This window comes from Channa argus, chromosome 11, assembly GCF_033026475.1.
Source record: "Channa argus isolate prfri chromosome 11, Channa argus male v1.0, whole genome shotgun sequence".
Classification (NCBI taxonomy): domain Eukaryota; kingdom Metazoa; phylum Chordata; class Actinopteri; order Anabantiformes; family Channidae; genus Channa; species Channa argus.
Window position 1 is genome coordinate 24,347,392 of NC_090207.1, and position 16,115 is coordinate 24,363,506.

The 16,115-nt window shown below is 39.6% G+C and overlaps 1 protein-coding gene across 5 annotated transcripts; it reads right to left on the reverse strand.

The window, feature by feature from the left end:
• Positions 1 to 5,556: 5,556 nt before the first annotated feature.
• On the reverse strand, positions 5,557 to 9,838 carry cyb561a3a (cytochrome b561 family, member A3a). Of its 5 annotated transcripts, none has more exons than XM_067522338.1 (7): positions 9,771 to 9,838; positions 9,035 to 9,196; positions 8,065 to 8,269; positions 6,383 to 6,591; positions 6,093 to 6,247; positions 5,841 to 6,009; positions 5,557 to 5,741 (listed from the first exon to the last, which is right to left on the reverse strand). In XM_067522338.1, exons 3-7 carry the CDS (start codon positions 8,249 to 8,251, stop codon positions 5,715 to 5,717), a joined length of 747 nt encoding a protein of 248 aa, XP_067378439.1. In that variant the 5' UTR covers positions 8,252 to 8,269; positions 9,035 to 9,196; positions 9,771 to 9,838; the 3' UTR covers positions 5,557 to 5,714. The 5 variants fall into 5 exon arrangements, with proteins under 5 accessions (XP_067378439.1, XP_067378440.1, XP_067378437.1 ...); XM_067522339.1 differs by having other exon boundaries at positions 9,035 to 9,179; positions 9,771 to 9,788; XM_067522336.1 differs by having other exon boundaries at positions 9,035 to 9,179; positions 9,667 to 9,776.
• Between the last annotated feature and the right edge of the window lie 6,277 nt (positions 9,839 to 16,115).

The window sequence follows — 16,115 nt, forward strand, 5'->3', positions numbered from 1 at the left end:
TGTTAAATCTCTGAACGTTTGCAAACTGCTCTAAACACATACATTTCCATTTTTCTTAGAGCATTAGTTTATTACTTTCGATTACTTTAGTTACATCTATTACCTTGAGTTGAGGAGTAAGCCAAAGTAGCCCAAAGACACAAATGCCTCTAGGAACAATCCAACAAAAAACAATTACGATTTCTCAGTTTTTAAGTTCAAACCGTCAGAAAGTTATGTAAAGACCCTATTTAAAATGAACGAGGGGGACAAAATATTAAAACCACCTCTTATAATGCATTTATAGTGCAAATATAATTCACTCCAGTATGACTGCACTACCCACGTTGAGCTCGGAAATAAACAGAGAGTAGAACTTTCCGTTTCAACTTTTAACCTCAGTAGAATTAATGGCAGAGCTGCATTGTTGGTTTACATTAGATTGCACAACTGTACCTAAAAAGTGGCCACTGTATAAGTGGGAGTATTAAGATGACTGCCCTCAGAACTCATTAGCAGTAAGAAATTCTAAACGTGCTTCGTGAGGTTTTCGGCTGAAGGGGGATGTTGACGATAACTGGAGTGTCTTATTATTTTGCCTTCTGGCTCGTTTGAGGAATGAGAGTCACAGAGCAGCACTGCACTTTAAAAATGAAGAGGAACAAATGTCGGTCAGGCGTTGAGTTGCATGATATTTTAATTCACATGAAATTTCAGGTCATTCCTCAAATGTGTTCTTATTGTTTATCGTGGACTGAAAAGTACTGGTTGCCTGATTTTATAATTATTTTGTCCAGAAGAAGAAGAAACTTGTTACATTAGTGTTGCCCAGTTCTCTTCATTTCTTGATTCACATCACTTGAGCACCTTGTTGACTGGTGCATTAACAAGGCCTCTCTCACTTTTGTAAGGGAACAACATGAATAAAACATTGTGACTTTTGTTTCCTGCCACTTACTTTCATTTTAGATTTCTTTGCAAGTTAAAATATAACCGTGCAGCATACGTAGCCATTCTTCCCTGGAGAAGACTCAACTCTGCTGCCACCTTGTGCAAATGCTTGCAAAGTACAGCAAATCCAACTAATGTTCCACTTTGTTAGCAACCTGACTTTCTGTCAAGGGTTTGATTCCCTGCTCTGGTCATTTTTTGTGCATCGTTTTACTTATTACAGGTGTTTCCACATACAACTGGCAACTGCCTGGAATAGAAAGACAAGCTCTAGTGTCACATTTGTGTGGTGTCATCAGGCCCCATCATTAGTCTATGTGTTGCCAATCATTCCAACCACAGAATATAGTGTGGTTCCAACATTCTGCTGTTCGCTGGGCTTTTTAAAGTTCAGTTAATGAGATAAAAAGAACATTTGCTTGGGTATTTAGTTACTGCTGAGGCAGAGAAGACTGCGACTGTGGTGACGCTTTTCAGAATCACCACAGAAAGTCCAAACAGACTCCAACTCACCAACAGAAAGAAAGCGGGAAATCTCACAAGACGGCTCAAGCATCCCCCAACAGTTAACATGGCGGGATGGGAACAATATCTACTCTTTGGAGGTATATGTAGAACTCAGTGAACAGATTACATCTCATAAGTTTGATCCACAATGAAAGAGTAAAACATGAGCTGTGGTGTAAAATAATAAGTTAATGAAACAGGTTACGTGTCAAATTCTTTATTTTTGTTTGGGTTTTTTGTTTTTTTTTGGACAAGAGGATCTGTCTTTGCTGAATGCTGGGCAACTTCATGATGATGACACAACTGGCAGATTTACAGGGTTTGGATCAGAGTTTGGATTTTCAGACCTACTTACGACCAAACAGCTAAAAAACCACAGACTTCCAGCCTTAGCTGCCCACATGTTGTAATAAATGCTAATAAGCAAATGTTAAAATGCAGACACGCACAGTGCTAAAATGAAATGAACACTGGTTCCAGTGAAAGTTCTGAGTCTACATCCCTGTCTTGTGGTGACCCCATCTCAGAGCACTTTGTCCAATGCAGCAGAGTGTGCATGCACTTCAGACTTCCTCTGGGCTTTCTCTGCTTCTGTGTTTCTGTGGCTTTGGCAAACAAAGTACTTCAGCAATACTTTGTTATTAAGGTCAGCTGTGACAGCCTGTCTGTGGTACAGAGTGTCTTGGAAGATAATCATCTGTAGCCACACTCTACAGCTTGTTCTTGTTCTGTCTTGTTTTGACTATAAAGCCAGATTACAACTCATAGTTGGGGAAAACATTATAAGGAGACTGTTGGATATCTGCTGTATTAAGCCAACAGAAGCCTGCAGAAGGCTCAAAGCTTAAAAGGGAACATTTTCAACAGTATGACAACTTAAAAAGGTCTCTTCTGCTAAACTACCACTTAACATTTTATACTCAAGTTGGAGTAAAAAGTACACACTCTTAAATGTACTTAAAGTACAATTACTCTTCTGGGAAAACAATTTAATAGCAGTGAATTTGAAGCTGTATTCCAGTCCCCAGTCACACACACACACACACACGTTATAATATGTATTCTTAATGTAGAAGGGAGACGTCCCATCGAACTACCACCCACTAACCTGTCTCTGCACAACGTTGAACTCCTGTCAGGCATCGTAGTGGCTAAGATGAGCGGGCACATGGATTAATCCCTGAGCAGACAGAAAGGAATCTGTAGTAACACCAGAGGAGCAAAGCACCAGATCCTGGTAGATAAAGCAGTCAGACGAGACTGCAAGACCAAACATACCAACCTGTGCACTGCCTGGATGGACTACAAGAAAGCCTATGACTCAATGCCTCACGCATGGATCCTGGAATGCTTGGAACTATATGAGATCAACAGAACTCTAGGAGCCTTTATCAAGAACTCAAAGGGGAAGTGGAAAACAACCCTAGAGGCCGACATCAATCCAATTCCACAAGCCAACATCAAGTGCGGCATATACCAAGGAGATGCTCTGTCCCCGCTGCTGTTCTGCATAGGCCTGAACCTCCTCAGCCAGATCATCACCAAGAGGGGTTACAGATATCGACTACAGAATAGAGCGACCATCAGCCACCTCCTCTCCGTGGGTGACATCAAGCTGTATGCCACCAGTGAACGAGACAGGACATCAAAATGTCATTCAGACTGGATATGTGTGGTCGGATGGTAACAATGAGAGGAAAAGTAGTCAGAACTGAGGGGATTGTACTACCAGAAGGCAAGATAGCAGATGTTGAGTATAGCTTCAAATACCTTGGGATCCCACAGACAAATAGTAACCACGAAGAGGCCACAAGGAAAGCAGCTACTACCAAGTACCAGCAAAGAGTAAAACAAGTCCTGAAAAGTCAGCTGAATGGCATAATAAGCTGGCTGAAAGTGGGGATAGGGGCCACTTAGATTAAGACAAGGAAGCTTCTTACAATAGATGGAGGAATTATTGAGCTTCAGAGCCACTATGCAGGATGAAACAACCAAGATCCATGAATACATCAGGAAAGTGGCCCTTATGTGATGATGTGCTTAGTGAATACCTCAGGCAGCAAAAACCAGAGGAGCAAGGGAAAGAAGAGCAGGACAAAGCTGGACTGAAAGACCACACGGAGGCACTAATCCTAGCAGCACAGGAGCAAGCTCTGAGTAAAAGATCAATATAGGCCGGGGTCTACCATACCAGGCAGGACTCCAGGTGCAAAGAAGACCCACCTCCAATGTTGGTGGAGAATGACAGAGCTAAGATCTGGTAATGTCCCACCAACCCGACATAGTAGCTGTGGAAAAACAAAAGAACAAGGCTGTAGTGGTAGATTTCGCGATCCCAAGCTATAGCAACATCAGGAAGAAGGAACATGAGAAGCTCAACAAATACCAAGGGCTGAAACAGGAGTTAGACAAGATGTGGAAGGTGAAGATATAAGTGGTACCTGTGGTATTAGGAACACTTGGGGCTGTGATCCCCTAACTGGGAGACTGGCTCTAGCAGATTCAAGAACAACATCTGAGATGTCTGTCCATATGTACCGTCCTAGGAACAGCTAAGAACCTGCAAAGTAACCTCAAGCTTCCAGGCCTCTGGTAGAGGGCCTGAGCTTGAAGTAAAGAATTAGGGTGGGGAATTTATATGTGTACACACACACATATATATACATACATATACTTTGCTTTTATTATAGTTTACGAATAAAAGCTGGTTGCTGTTTTTATGGCTACCCAGACAGTCCTCAATGAAGGTGAACACCAGCAGAGGCACCCAAATTAAATGCAAGCTAATATATGTGGTCGTCTGTTCATCAAAGTTTAAATTAAAAAAGGCTACTAGAAATATCTGTTTTGGTGAAGGAGCTCTACATGATTTCTAGAATACAGGAACATGTGGTGATAAAATTTCCACATTTAAAATTTCAACCTTCTTCTTATGGTTCTAGTTTGGTGAGCACGTCTATGATGAATGGAAAATTTAAATGACAAAAAAAAAAACAAAAAAAACAATATAAGCACAGTGCTCTTACAAACTTAAAACCTACATCTCTGGCCTGACTTTTTGCACTGGAAAGTATTTAGACTTTTTCATTTTTTGCATATTTAACATTTGTAAATTTATCTTAAATGGAAAAGGTTTTTTTGCCCATAATGACAGAGTTCAAACAGGCATTTTTAAATGTGTTTTTGCTGATTATTCTTGCATTTACACAAGTATTCAGCTCTTTTGCTGCATCTGAATAGTAAAACTGTATGAGACCTGCATGCTGGGCTGATAGTTAACCTTTCAGTACAACCATGACCGAAAGCTATCAGCCAAGACAACGCTGGAATGACCTCAACTCCATAGAACATCTGTGGGAAGAACACTTACCATCTCAACCCAAATCCAGCTGTGAGAAGCTTTGAGAAACTTACCCAAGAATCAAAGCTGCTATTACTGCCAAAGTAATACCAAAATAAAAATAAAATCACGTGATGGGCAAAAGAATCAGATTGATAGAAAAAAATGTAGAATTTTTCCTATTTCAAATTAAATAAGAATATACAGTAAAAAGAGCAAGAAATGAATCGTTCTGAACACTTAAATGAAGCTGTCTTATTTTAAATATAATGTAATTCTTACGCATTTCTTATTAGCAGCTTGCAATCATAAAGCACTTTAAACTGCATGCAACTGTACACAAGGTCTTACAAAAATAAAATACTGATCATATTAAGATATTCAGATTTTTAACTACCTCTCGTTTAAAAATTACATGTACGATTGAATGGTCCCTTTGGGTTCTCCCACTGAAAAAGCTATTTGATTGTTGGCGAAACACCCTGTAAATAATCTCATCTGGAGAAGCAGGTCAATGAAAACTACAACCTCATATTTTATTACAGAAAATGCAGGAGGATGTTTATTACTATTCATATACATGTACTCCCCTAACTGGAAATATAGGAAGCAAGTGAAGTTGCCTTTTTAATTCTTGTTCCAGATACTGTCAAACATGCCCATCATGAAATCTAGTGCAGTTAGTATCCTGTCACCAGCTGCAGTAGCCTGCTTCAATGCATATTCCAGTGTATTATCCAGGATTATTTAAGAAATGTAAGTGAGTAAAATGTCGTAGCTTTGAAGACATCTTTTTTTATTCTCTGGGTGAGAAAGCAATCTTAAATATAATTTCAAATACATATGTACACACTCATATGACACGTTGAGACAGTTGCGTTTACATTAATAGAAGAAGTTTTTGGCCTCTCGTGAACTCTAACACACTGTCTTCCCTTCATTCATTTTCTTCTTGAAGCAATGGCTGTGGAAGACAGTAAAAAAAGGATTTTTTAAAAATACTTGATTAAATTCAATAATCCAATCTATTTTTATTTCGTATCATCTGTAATCATATTCTCACCGTGTATGCCAGACCCTCGGGCCGAGAGTCCGGTCGCTGCCATTCGTGGTTCGACAAAATCTTTAGAACAACCAAACCAAAGGCTACAATCAAAACTCCTAATGTATTTCCTAACACAGCCTCGGGTGGAAGACTGGAGTATGGCTGAGTTCCAGTGGCGTTTCCTTTACTGTGGGGAAAACAATTTGTGAAGAAGTTGGGTTTTTCAGAAATTAGAGAACTGACAAAAAGATAAAAGACACAAGCACTCACAGAGCAAAGAAGAGCTTCTCGTTGATTCCTGAGATACAGGCAGCAATGCTGAGCAGCAATATGATGCCTCCCAACCACACATGGACAGGTTTCAGGACTTTACGTAGTGTTACGGGGGAACACGGCAGGAGGAAGCCAGCTGCACCACACACCCACTGAATAGGACATCCAACGAGAATGGACAGAAAGACGTGACAAAATCATGTCTCACGGAAAAAGGAACTTCACTGATGAAATGACTCGGAATCTGCATTTTAACTTGTTAACCTGCGTTTGTTTCGCTTGTATACCTGCATTGCGAACACAGCTGTAGCAGTAATTCCAATCCAGCTGTGCAAGGAGTAGACGTTAGAGATTTTATTGATGTTGTGGTAGTCGAACACAGCACAAAGTCCCACGATTGACAGGATCAGGGCGATAAGCATTAGCGCAGCATGCAGGAGCTTCCAAGGGAGTTTATTCTGACCCCAGGTCAGAGGAATACGGTACACTACAGCTCCTGCAGGCGACAAGCACGAAAAGAAAAACCTTTATTAATATGATGTGGAGATTGATTATTGCATTCAGAATTTAATGAACCAATAAAAGTCAAATCTGGCCTTTCTCAGATTTTAAATCATGCTGCATTTATTATATTCCTGTATGTTATATCATTGGAATGATACATGAAAATTAAAAACTGTAAAAACCTAATGGAGGTCAGTGACATTTCTACTCTGTATGAAATATGTACTCAATATATTTCCTCATAATGTATATAAAACAATTTATTACGCTTCTTAATTATAATTTTACATAACCATACATATTACCCTTCTTTCACCTATTACTTTAACACGTGTGTTTAGTTGTCTTTATCCAGCTTGTTCATGTCTTATGTTTATCACTGTGTGTCTACCTTGATCACCGGAGTCAATTTTTTTTATATGCACAAACATCTTTAAATCACTGAAGGCTCATTTTCAAACATTTCACAACTGTATACATCGTTCAATATTGGTTTTTGAACTTGTCCCCTAAGGTTAGAGATTTCACTGGATTCTTTTCGATTTTATGCACCACAGACACCCATATTCTTTGCAATTTTAATTTGAGTAAATATTTTCACAAAATCTATATGGTCCATCAATCGATATTAATATACTAATTAATTATTTGCCCATACTGTAGCTTGCCCATATCGTTTTTCACGGAGTAAAAAACACAGTAGAGTAGATATTGGTCTGACACGATAATGTTTAATGCTCCCGAAAACCTCTCATTTAGCTAATTTTTAGCAACGGCTTTGTATAAGATCAAAAATAGCGATAGAGGGATATTTATTTATGACTTTTATGTCAGCAAATAAAACATGGAAATCTTTTGATCTGGTTCTACTGTAGACCTTATTTCAGGCATTTGACCAAACATCCATTCAAAAATCTCATAAACCTTGGGATGAGGGAACGGATATCGAGGTGTTTGGATTCTTATGACACTCAATTAACCTCATTAGTCCTGTTAGGTGATTTGGGTGAAATGACTGTATTGTATTGTGCTGTTTTTGTAAACATTTTATACAAAACATGATTTTAACACGGTTTTCTGCTCCCCAGCATAATTTTGCAGAAGTGTAAAGTTCCTTTTATGTATTCACTGTAAATAAAGAGAAAGGAACATACAGGAGGCATTGTTACAGTATAAGTCTAGTACATTATGTACCATGATGAAGACTCTAGCACATCTGCTGAAAGGTGTCGTTTTCCATTATATTAAGCTGCACTGCAATCTCTGAGGTGTGGTACTTAAAGCAAAACACTCACTGTGGACATTACCTCAGATTTATGTTAAGGAAATGATGCATCAAATTATACACTAGGTCTCTGCCAAACTTGTAATATGTAATTATTGTAGTCTGACTCTGAGCAGGAAGAGCAGAAGTGAGAAAACAGAAATGAAACTGTATATGATCCAAATTTAAAATGTCACTCACCAACGCCATACACCACCACCAAGCCTGTGACCATCAGGACGGGATGCCAGTTAAACTCCAGGGCCGAGCCATCCCAGGCGAACCCTCCGCGCCAATGGCCGCTCCACACACACACACACACCACGCAGGCCAGACCCAAGCACAGGGACAGCAGGTATAATAAATAGAAGACGATGATGGACGTCATCCTGGAGAGATCTGCAGGCTATATGCATAAGAGGGGTCAAACGCACGAATTAAGATTCTAACCACCTTATTAATTCCACAGGGGAAAGCAGCAGGGCAGCATAGCAGTGAGATAAACAGTGTGTCATGGTGCAGAGTCATTTGTGCATCAAAGTCTAAATGTCTAAAAGTGGCAAAAACTGTACATTCTTACAGGTCTTGCTGCATAGAGCATGTGCAAAGGTATAAAGCAGTTTAATACATTTCACTGTGTAGCACTTTTTAATTACATATTGAAATATTGTCAAATGCTGTTGAGACACTGGCTCTAGGGCCTAGTTGTGTAACCAAATTTAGCCCCGTTTCAATCTTGACATATTCACTAAATCAATGTTGAACACCTTCCTACTTCCCTTCTGTCAGTTGTGATCGATAAAACCGCTAAGATTTAATGTGAGCAACATCAAGATGATACTAGAAAGGATGACTATATTGAATGGGTGTGAAAGTTGATCTGATTTCATAAAAAAAAACAAAAAAACAAAAAAACTTTACTTCTGAAACAAACAGGGAATTACAATAGAAGCTGTTGATTGTATCTAACCTTTAAACTACCACTACTTGCTTCAGCACCACACCAAACTCACATATATCGACATATAGAACATTTAACTTTTATCATCCCTTACCTTATACACAGCTTCTGCAACACTGAAAGCAGTTTCGACTCTACAACACTGATCTTATGTCCACATTCTGTGTAAGTTATTGTCTGATTCTGGTTTACCCTTAGACTAATACTCACAGGGTTATTTGCTCTCACTTCGTGTTTCTCTGATGCAGCTGAAGTCTCACTTCCACATTCAGCTGCAGGTCGGTGGCTGAGCGAGAAACACTCCGAGGTGGAGGAACAGCTGGCAGAGGATGCTCCACCCGGTTGCACCTGCTGCCTATAAATAGATGAGAACTGAGACGTTCATCAGTGTGAGGGTGGAAAGGTATTGAAACAAAAAATGTGATGTCAAATACACATGTAGAACGTTTGTGTACAGATATGAATGGAGTGAAAACTCGAGGGTTTTTGCTCTTCTTCCTTACATACAGTAATAAGTGTCATGAACACACAGACCCCCAATTCATTAACCATGACGCACTGAGCTAGCTAGGTAACTCCCTGCAAGCAACTATTTGAACTAATGCGATTTATCTTTACAGAAAAACCGGGTTAAATACTTTTTACCGAGTGAATGTGCGTCATTCATGTAATACTTTTATTGATTTTTATTGGTTTGCCACAGCCGTGTGCTTTCTTGTAAGCCAGGCTCCCTTAGATGTGCTTGGTATTCAAATTGACTCTGGTAAAGCTGACGTCCGTAGTTAACGCAGCATTGCGAAACAAGTCCAATTTTATAAAAGTTCAAAAAGTCCGTAATTTACCTCATTTACAAAAATTCCACAACCATACAGACGACGGAGGTCGTCCTTAACAGGTTAACCTACAGGTGAAGCCACATTCTTAAGAAACGAAATGTTTATCTTACCTACTTCCTCATTCACAGCGCAAAGCCTTGTGGGAAATGGGGTTTTAATGCGGTTCCTCACTGAACTGCAGCTCTGCGGCAGTCTGCCGGCTCTGCCCACTGTATAATAAACTACATCTAATCATGATACTATAATTGTGCAGTTTTATTAACTCAAACAGTGTCACACACTGTTCAATTTGATGTTTTCCAGTTTTGTCGATGCTATTTTCTCAATTTTCTGAACAGTCTCAATGATATAGCAGACACTACACAATAAGATGATTAATAATCATCTAAGAAAAAAGGCCTGTGACACTCAAAGCAATAAGCTTTAGCAGAGGAAATGAAAATAAAATGTAAGCACTCAGATGTGAATTATAATCTACTGCATAAAAAACAATGCAACAACAATACAGACTGAAGCTAATAAACAAGTCTAACATTGAATAAACATATATTTCTAATACAGATCTATATTTACAATACCCTCACAGGCTGTGTGGTATTTGGCTCTGAAATGACTGTGAAAACAGATCTATTGCAGTAAGAAGGCTGCTGTCCAGGGTGGCTGACCTGTAGAGATCTGCTGTCTTTCAGCTCCACCTGGAGGCAGTTAAACACAGTATCTTATTTGCTTTACGCTGCCTCCCCTGAAAATCCTGAAGGCTGAAAAACCTGTACATAAGAGCTATGTTTAGTCCTAAGAATAAAATACACTGTTTACATTTACTGTGTTTTTGTCTATTTTACTTTCAAACACAAAAGAAAGAGGTACTCTGTAGAAACAACAGCAAAACCAAATTAGTAGGCAGAGATAATATTTTGTATGTAACAGCTCTAAAAAAAAATATTTTAAATTGAGGCTTTTTGTAATTGTGGGGTTTTCAGCACATGGTGGGTATCTTGTGAAAATAATACTCCAGGAAAACTTACTTTCTTAAGTTTAATTATGAAAAGAAATGTTTAAAACACATCACGTTAATTGATGAAAACATCGTTAATGTTTTCTAGGCTTTACTGTTTCCATTATTATTATTATTTTAAAAATTGAATATTTCTTGTATTATTGCTGATTGGCTCATTTACTTTCAGAAAGAATATCCCTCATGTGCCTGTTTCCCACTTACTGCTTGCTGATTTCACAGTCTGTACACTGTGTGGTGTAGTGTCAGTTTGTAATTAGTTTTTGGGTAACAAAGCACACATTCCTTTAGTAAAATACACCTGGGTATATTGAAAAAAGAAACCAATTAAAACTGTCTTTTAACCCTGACCCTCAAGATTGAAATGTAATCCTGTCACCGTGTACATATGCAATGAATCAAATTCCAATAAACGAATTGCCATATGGAACCTGAAGCCTACAGGCCCCCTGAAGTTCTTGGGCTCAGTTTCCAGTTGGCAACGCACCTTTACAGCACGCACATATATATATACTATAACTTTACAGTTGTTTTTAAAGCTTACCAATTTACACCTTGCTTCCTACTGTTCTAATTTTGGGAGTAAATTTCTTTTAATGCTTTTAAACTTTTGGCTGCCTTCCCTATATTTAAATATTATTGCAACTTCTAGCTGAAAAACAACTTCAAATGATTCCAGACTTCAGAGTTTCATCAGGAGTACAGATGATGTCATTTGAAAGAGTTGTTCAAGAATAAAACCTCCACACGACTAGATGACAAATGAAATGATCCAAAGGCAGAAAGATAATATATGGAAGGCAGTTGGATGTCTTATGCCGTTCACACAGTTTGGCGCAAAGACTTTCACCCCCTTATTTGTTAATGGCAAGTGGAGCAAAACAAAGAATTAGTTTTCAGCACCATGTTATTTAATGCACAACATTCGTAATTAATCAAGGAAATGCAACCGCAAAGGGACACGAGCCAGTGTCTTCTTGTGCCAGTCCCAAGTCGGGATAAATGCAGAGGGTTGTGTCAGGAAGGGCGTCCGACGTAAAACACATGACAAATTAAAAATGTGTAGGTGTGTTCGTAGGCAGAGAGAGAAGAGGAAAGATAAGAGTGTAGGACTGACAGTAGGGACTTTGAATGTGGGACTATGACAGGGAAGGCTAGAGAGTTGGTTGACTTGATGCAGAGAAGGAAAGTGGACATACTGTGTGTCCAGGAGACCAGGTGGAAAGGTAGCAAGGCTAGAAGCTTAGGAGCAGGGTTCAAGTTGTTCTACCATGGGTCAGATAGGAAGAGAAATGGAGTAGGAGTTATCCTGAAAGTGGAGTTTGTGAGGAATGTTCTAGAGGGGAAAACAGTATCAGACAGTTTGATGAGTCTGAAGCTGGAAATTGAAGGCGTGATGTTCAATGTTGTGAGTGGTTATGCCCCACAGGTAGGATGTTCCTGCCTCTTTCTTCCAGAAGAGGCACGAACATAGGGTGATGTGTAAGAGCGGAGGTAGAAGCACTCAGGTGGACGACATCTTGTGTAGACGTTGTAATCTGAAAGAGATGAGTGACTATAAAGTATTGGTAGGGGAGAGTGTAGCCAGACAACACAGGATGGTGATGTGTAAAATGACTCTGGTGGTGAGGAAGATGAAGAGGACTAAGGCAGAGCAGAGGACGAAGTGGTGGAAGTTGAAAAAGGAAGAATGACGTGTAGCTTTCAGGGAGGAGCTGAGACAGACTCTGGGTGGTTTGGACAGGTGCCAGGAGTGTGATGGGAAGATGGAAGGAGAACTTTGAAGAGTTGATGAATGAGGAAAAGGATAGATAACGCAGAGTAGAAGAGGCGACTGGTGTGGAGCAGGAAGTAGCAAAGATTAGTAAGAGTGAAGTGAGGAGGACGTTGAAGAGGATGAAGAGTGGAAAGGCAGTTGGTCCTGATGACATACCTGTGGAGGTATGGAAGTGTGTAGGACAGGTGGCAGTAGAGTTTCTGACTAGTTTGTTTAACAAGTTCTTGGAGAATGGAGGGATAAGTGATTGCAGATTAACCCAAACTTAAATTACAAAGAATTATTCAAAGAAATGTAAATCAAAAATGTCCGCATTGATGCAGACATTTTTGATAAGTACACTTTGCCTGTTTTGTCTGGATGTTTGTTTCATTCATGTTTCCAATTATTGACAGAAATGGTGGCATCTTGAGGACAGGGGACACTGCAGCTGGATTATACATGTTAACGTGGCCACAAGGACACATTTCACTTTTCTGTTTTCATCTGAAAACAATTACTCTCAGTCTTTAGTCAGGTTTTCAGAATACCATGGGAGTAGTGCACAGATGTGTCCTGCTGCATGTAGGTGTTTTAAGCTTTATAGCAGTTAAAATAAATGCAGACTTTCTCCAAATGTAGTCACTTTTTGCAGCAAAGGAGTGTGCAGAATAAATGCTTTTCATATGAACAAGCATTTTTAACCCAGCGCTCATCTTCAGGTTTAATGTGTCACTGTTTGAAGGGGGATATTTCATAGAAAGAAAAAGCCACAGCAATTTATTAGAATCTGTCTCTGAACCTTGCAGTATATCATCTGCATTATTTCTTCATCCGTCCTCTGAGGGAAGGGGCGCCAATATAGATGGCATGAGCCGCTGTCCTCCAGCATTGTAAGAAGACAAGAATCAAGCTGCCAGGGGCTGCCAGTCCCTGTCTTATATTATCAAAGTCTCTCGGATCCTGTGACAGAATCCTTGAAGTGATGTTTTCAAATGCTTCTCCTAGTCTCCCCTCAGTGCGACTGGCCTCAGCAGCACAGTGCCGAGGATGAGGACGCTTGGTGGGCAGAGTTGTGACACAATAAGACAGCTCCAGGCTTTTGTGAGGAGACATCAGAGTCAATGTGCTATATTTCTTTTGCTCCTCCTTGGGTTCTGGCATGACATGGACTTTGTCTCATCCTGATAGTCTTGCGGTGATTCTCCCTCTGAGGTTTTCGAAACCAGAGATGCAGAACTGGAGTACAGGCACGGTGTCAGGTTTTTCAGTCTCTGGACAGCTTTTCAAACAGCATGTATGAGTTTTGGGAGTCACAGAAACAAGCGATTAAATATGACTAAGATTATAAGCAGCTCTGTGAGGCTGTGGTGTTTAGTTGCTCACAGAAAACAGCTGATCATAAAAGTTTAACAAGCATGTTAAAAGTGGATATTTGACACTAAACATAGGGGATAACTAATGCTCATGGTGATACCGTAAATTAATATTATTAGTCATCACTCAGACACATAAATCAGCCTCATGGTGGCTGCAGAAAAATGTCAAGTTATCGCCACACTCCTCTGAATTTACCATTGTCCAACATTTTCTCCCAATGCACCCAGCTCAGTCTGAATAGTTGCTGGATTATCAGAAAAAGAGCCCCTGGACACAGACAGGTGGACGTCTTCGTTTTTATTTTTGCTCTATTCTGAAGAATTTGTGTCAGATTTTTCACCTCTTCACTGTTGCTCTTTTTCATAGTCACCTATTATTTTTTTTGTCTTTTGGTTTATTCATCACATCTTTTTTTTTCCCCCAATTCATGGTCATTTGGCATCATTGGGACTTTCAAAAAAGAAATATTAGCACTCACTTCATAAAGAGGTTCTCGCCTACGGGGTCTTTTCATCTCTTGGGCCATTGGGCCTGTGCCTTGTAGGCCTGCTCAGTAATCTGTCCTGGACTGAAGGTGTGGATCATCTCTCGGACTGACATTGCCATGCTGCAAGAATAGATAAAAATGATGTGGAAAATACTTTTTTTTTTCAATTTATATTTTGACTAAAACTTTCGAAATGACTTTAAAGTTAAATGAACAATTCCCCCAAAACAGTTTTAAGTGCTGGATGATAACTACGTCCTCTGAGTTCATCATATTTATAAAGGAAAGAATATGTTTTATTTTCATCGTGTTTCGAAATGAGAGACTCACTACACGGTTGCAGAGGCTTTGGTCAAGTCAAATGTGATCCAGTCTATATTGTGAAAAGATGACCTGACCTGAACTGAATGTCCGTGCAGGAAAGAAGCAGCAAATAGGATCTCTGCAGGGAATCCCACTGAAACTTTGGCTTATTGTGCCGCAGAATGAGTGGCCTGAACAATTTCTGTCTGGAAGCAAATTGAGGAGCGAAGACTCAGCATCTCTGTGATGTCATAGTGATCTACGGCATTGGAGCCACTGTGTCGGCAGTGAAAAGAAGGCTGACTTTGTGAATCAGAAATGATGTCCCCTTATTCTGAGAAAGTCATCCTGAATTCTGTCATAGTGACCTTTTCTACCTTTTACAATTTATTCTCTGCTGGGTTATACATGAGTCTAACAAGTTCAGATTAAGACACAGGGCAAATCTGCTCTTGTTTTCCAGCGAAGGAGGTAGAATATTTTACGATCTCTCCCATAACTTCACATTTTAGAGCTGAATTTCATTTCTCCTATGCAGCAGCCCTGAAGGCCAAAAAAGACCAGATTGAATGCTTTTTTATCATTCCCTTCACAACACTGATTAGCAGAGCTCTTGGTACGAAGGCTGGCAAGCTGTTTTATCTTTTCCTGAATGCCGTGATCATCACAGCTTTCATCAAAATCAGGCCCTATTCACTCAAAATTGCACATAAGAAGTACCCAGCATGCTTTTAGAACAGCACTTACATGAATGTGAGTGGAATATTGTAATATTGTTTTGGAGGAAATCTAATTTATTATTCTTGCATGTGCGCAGGTACAATGGTCATAAAAGCATGATTTCAAATTGAAGAGATACTAACTGAACACTGCTGTATTAGAGGTACTGTGTTGTGGTAATCAGAAACAACCCAAGAGGGCTTTCTTCACAGACAACCAATGGTAATGCCGTCACTGGATGTCGATTTGATCCCAGGGGGCCTTTTGGTTCACTGTCACCACACACACTAGAGGTTTTTGGGTCGTGGATCCATGAGGCAGCTGTGGAGAGCCAATGAAGCTGTTGTTGTAGAATGGGAATGAAGTCTCTAGAGTGGCAGCTGGGCTTCTTGGGGTCTTACCAATAATCACAGGAAACTGCAGTCAAATTGGTAAAATGGCGACAAGAAAATAATGCTACAGGAGTAGGGAGTGAGAGCCCTTTCAAAGGACGGAGAAAGCCTGATTTTAAAGCTGCATCAACGGATTTTGGCCACTTGGGGGAAGAACAACAAGCTGAAAACAATTATTATCGCCATATAAATTTAAACGTGTCAGCAAACTGTAATTATTACTGTACACATTATGTGTACTTTTTAAAAATGTAACAATATTCAGTCACATTTTTTTTCAATAGAAATGCCTTAGGTGTCACCAGGTGACCTGCAGGGCACATATCATCCTTTTAGTTACTAAAACAATTACACTCAGGTGAACCTCTGGAATTATTTAATCTGAGAGGGTGTTTTTTAATC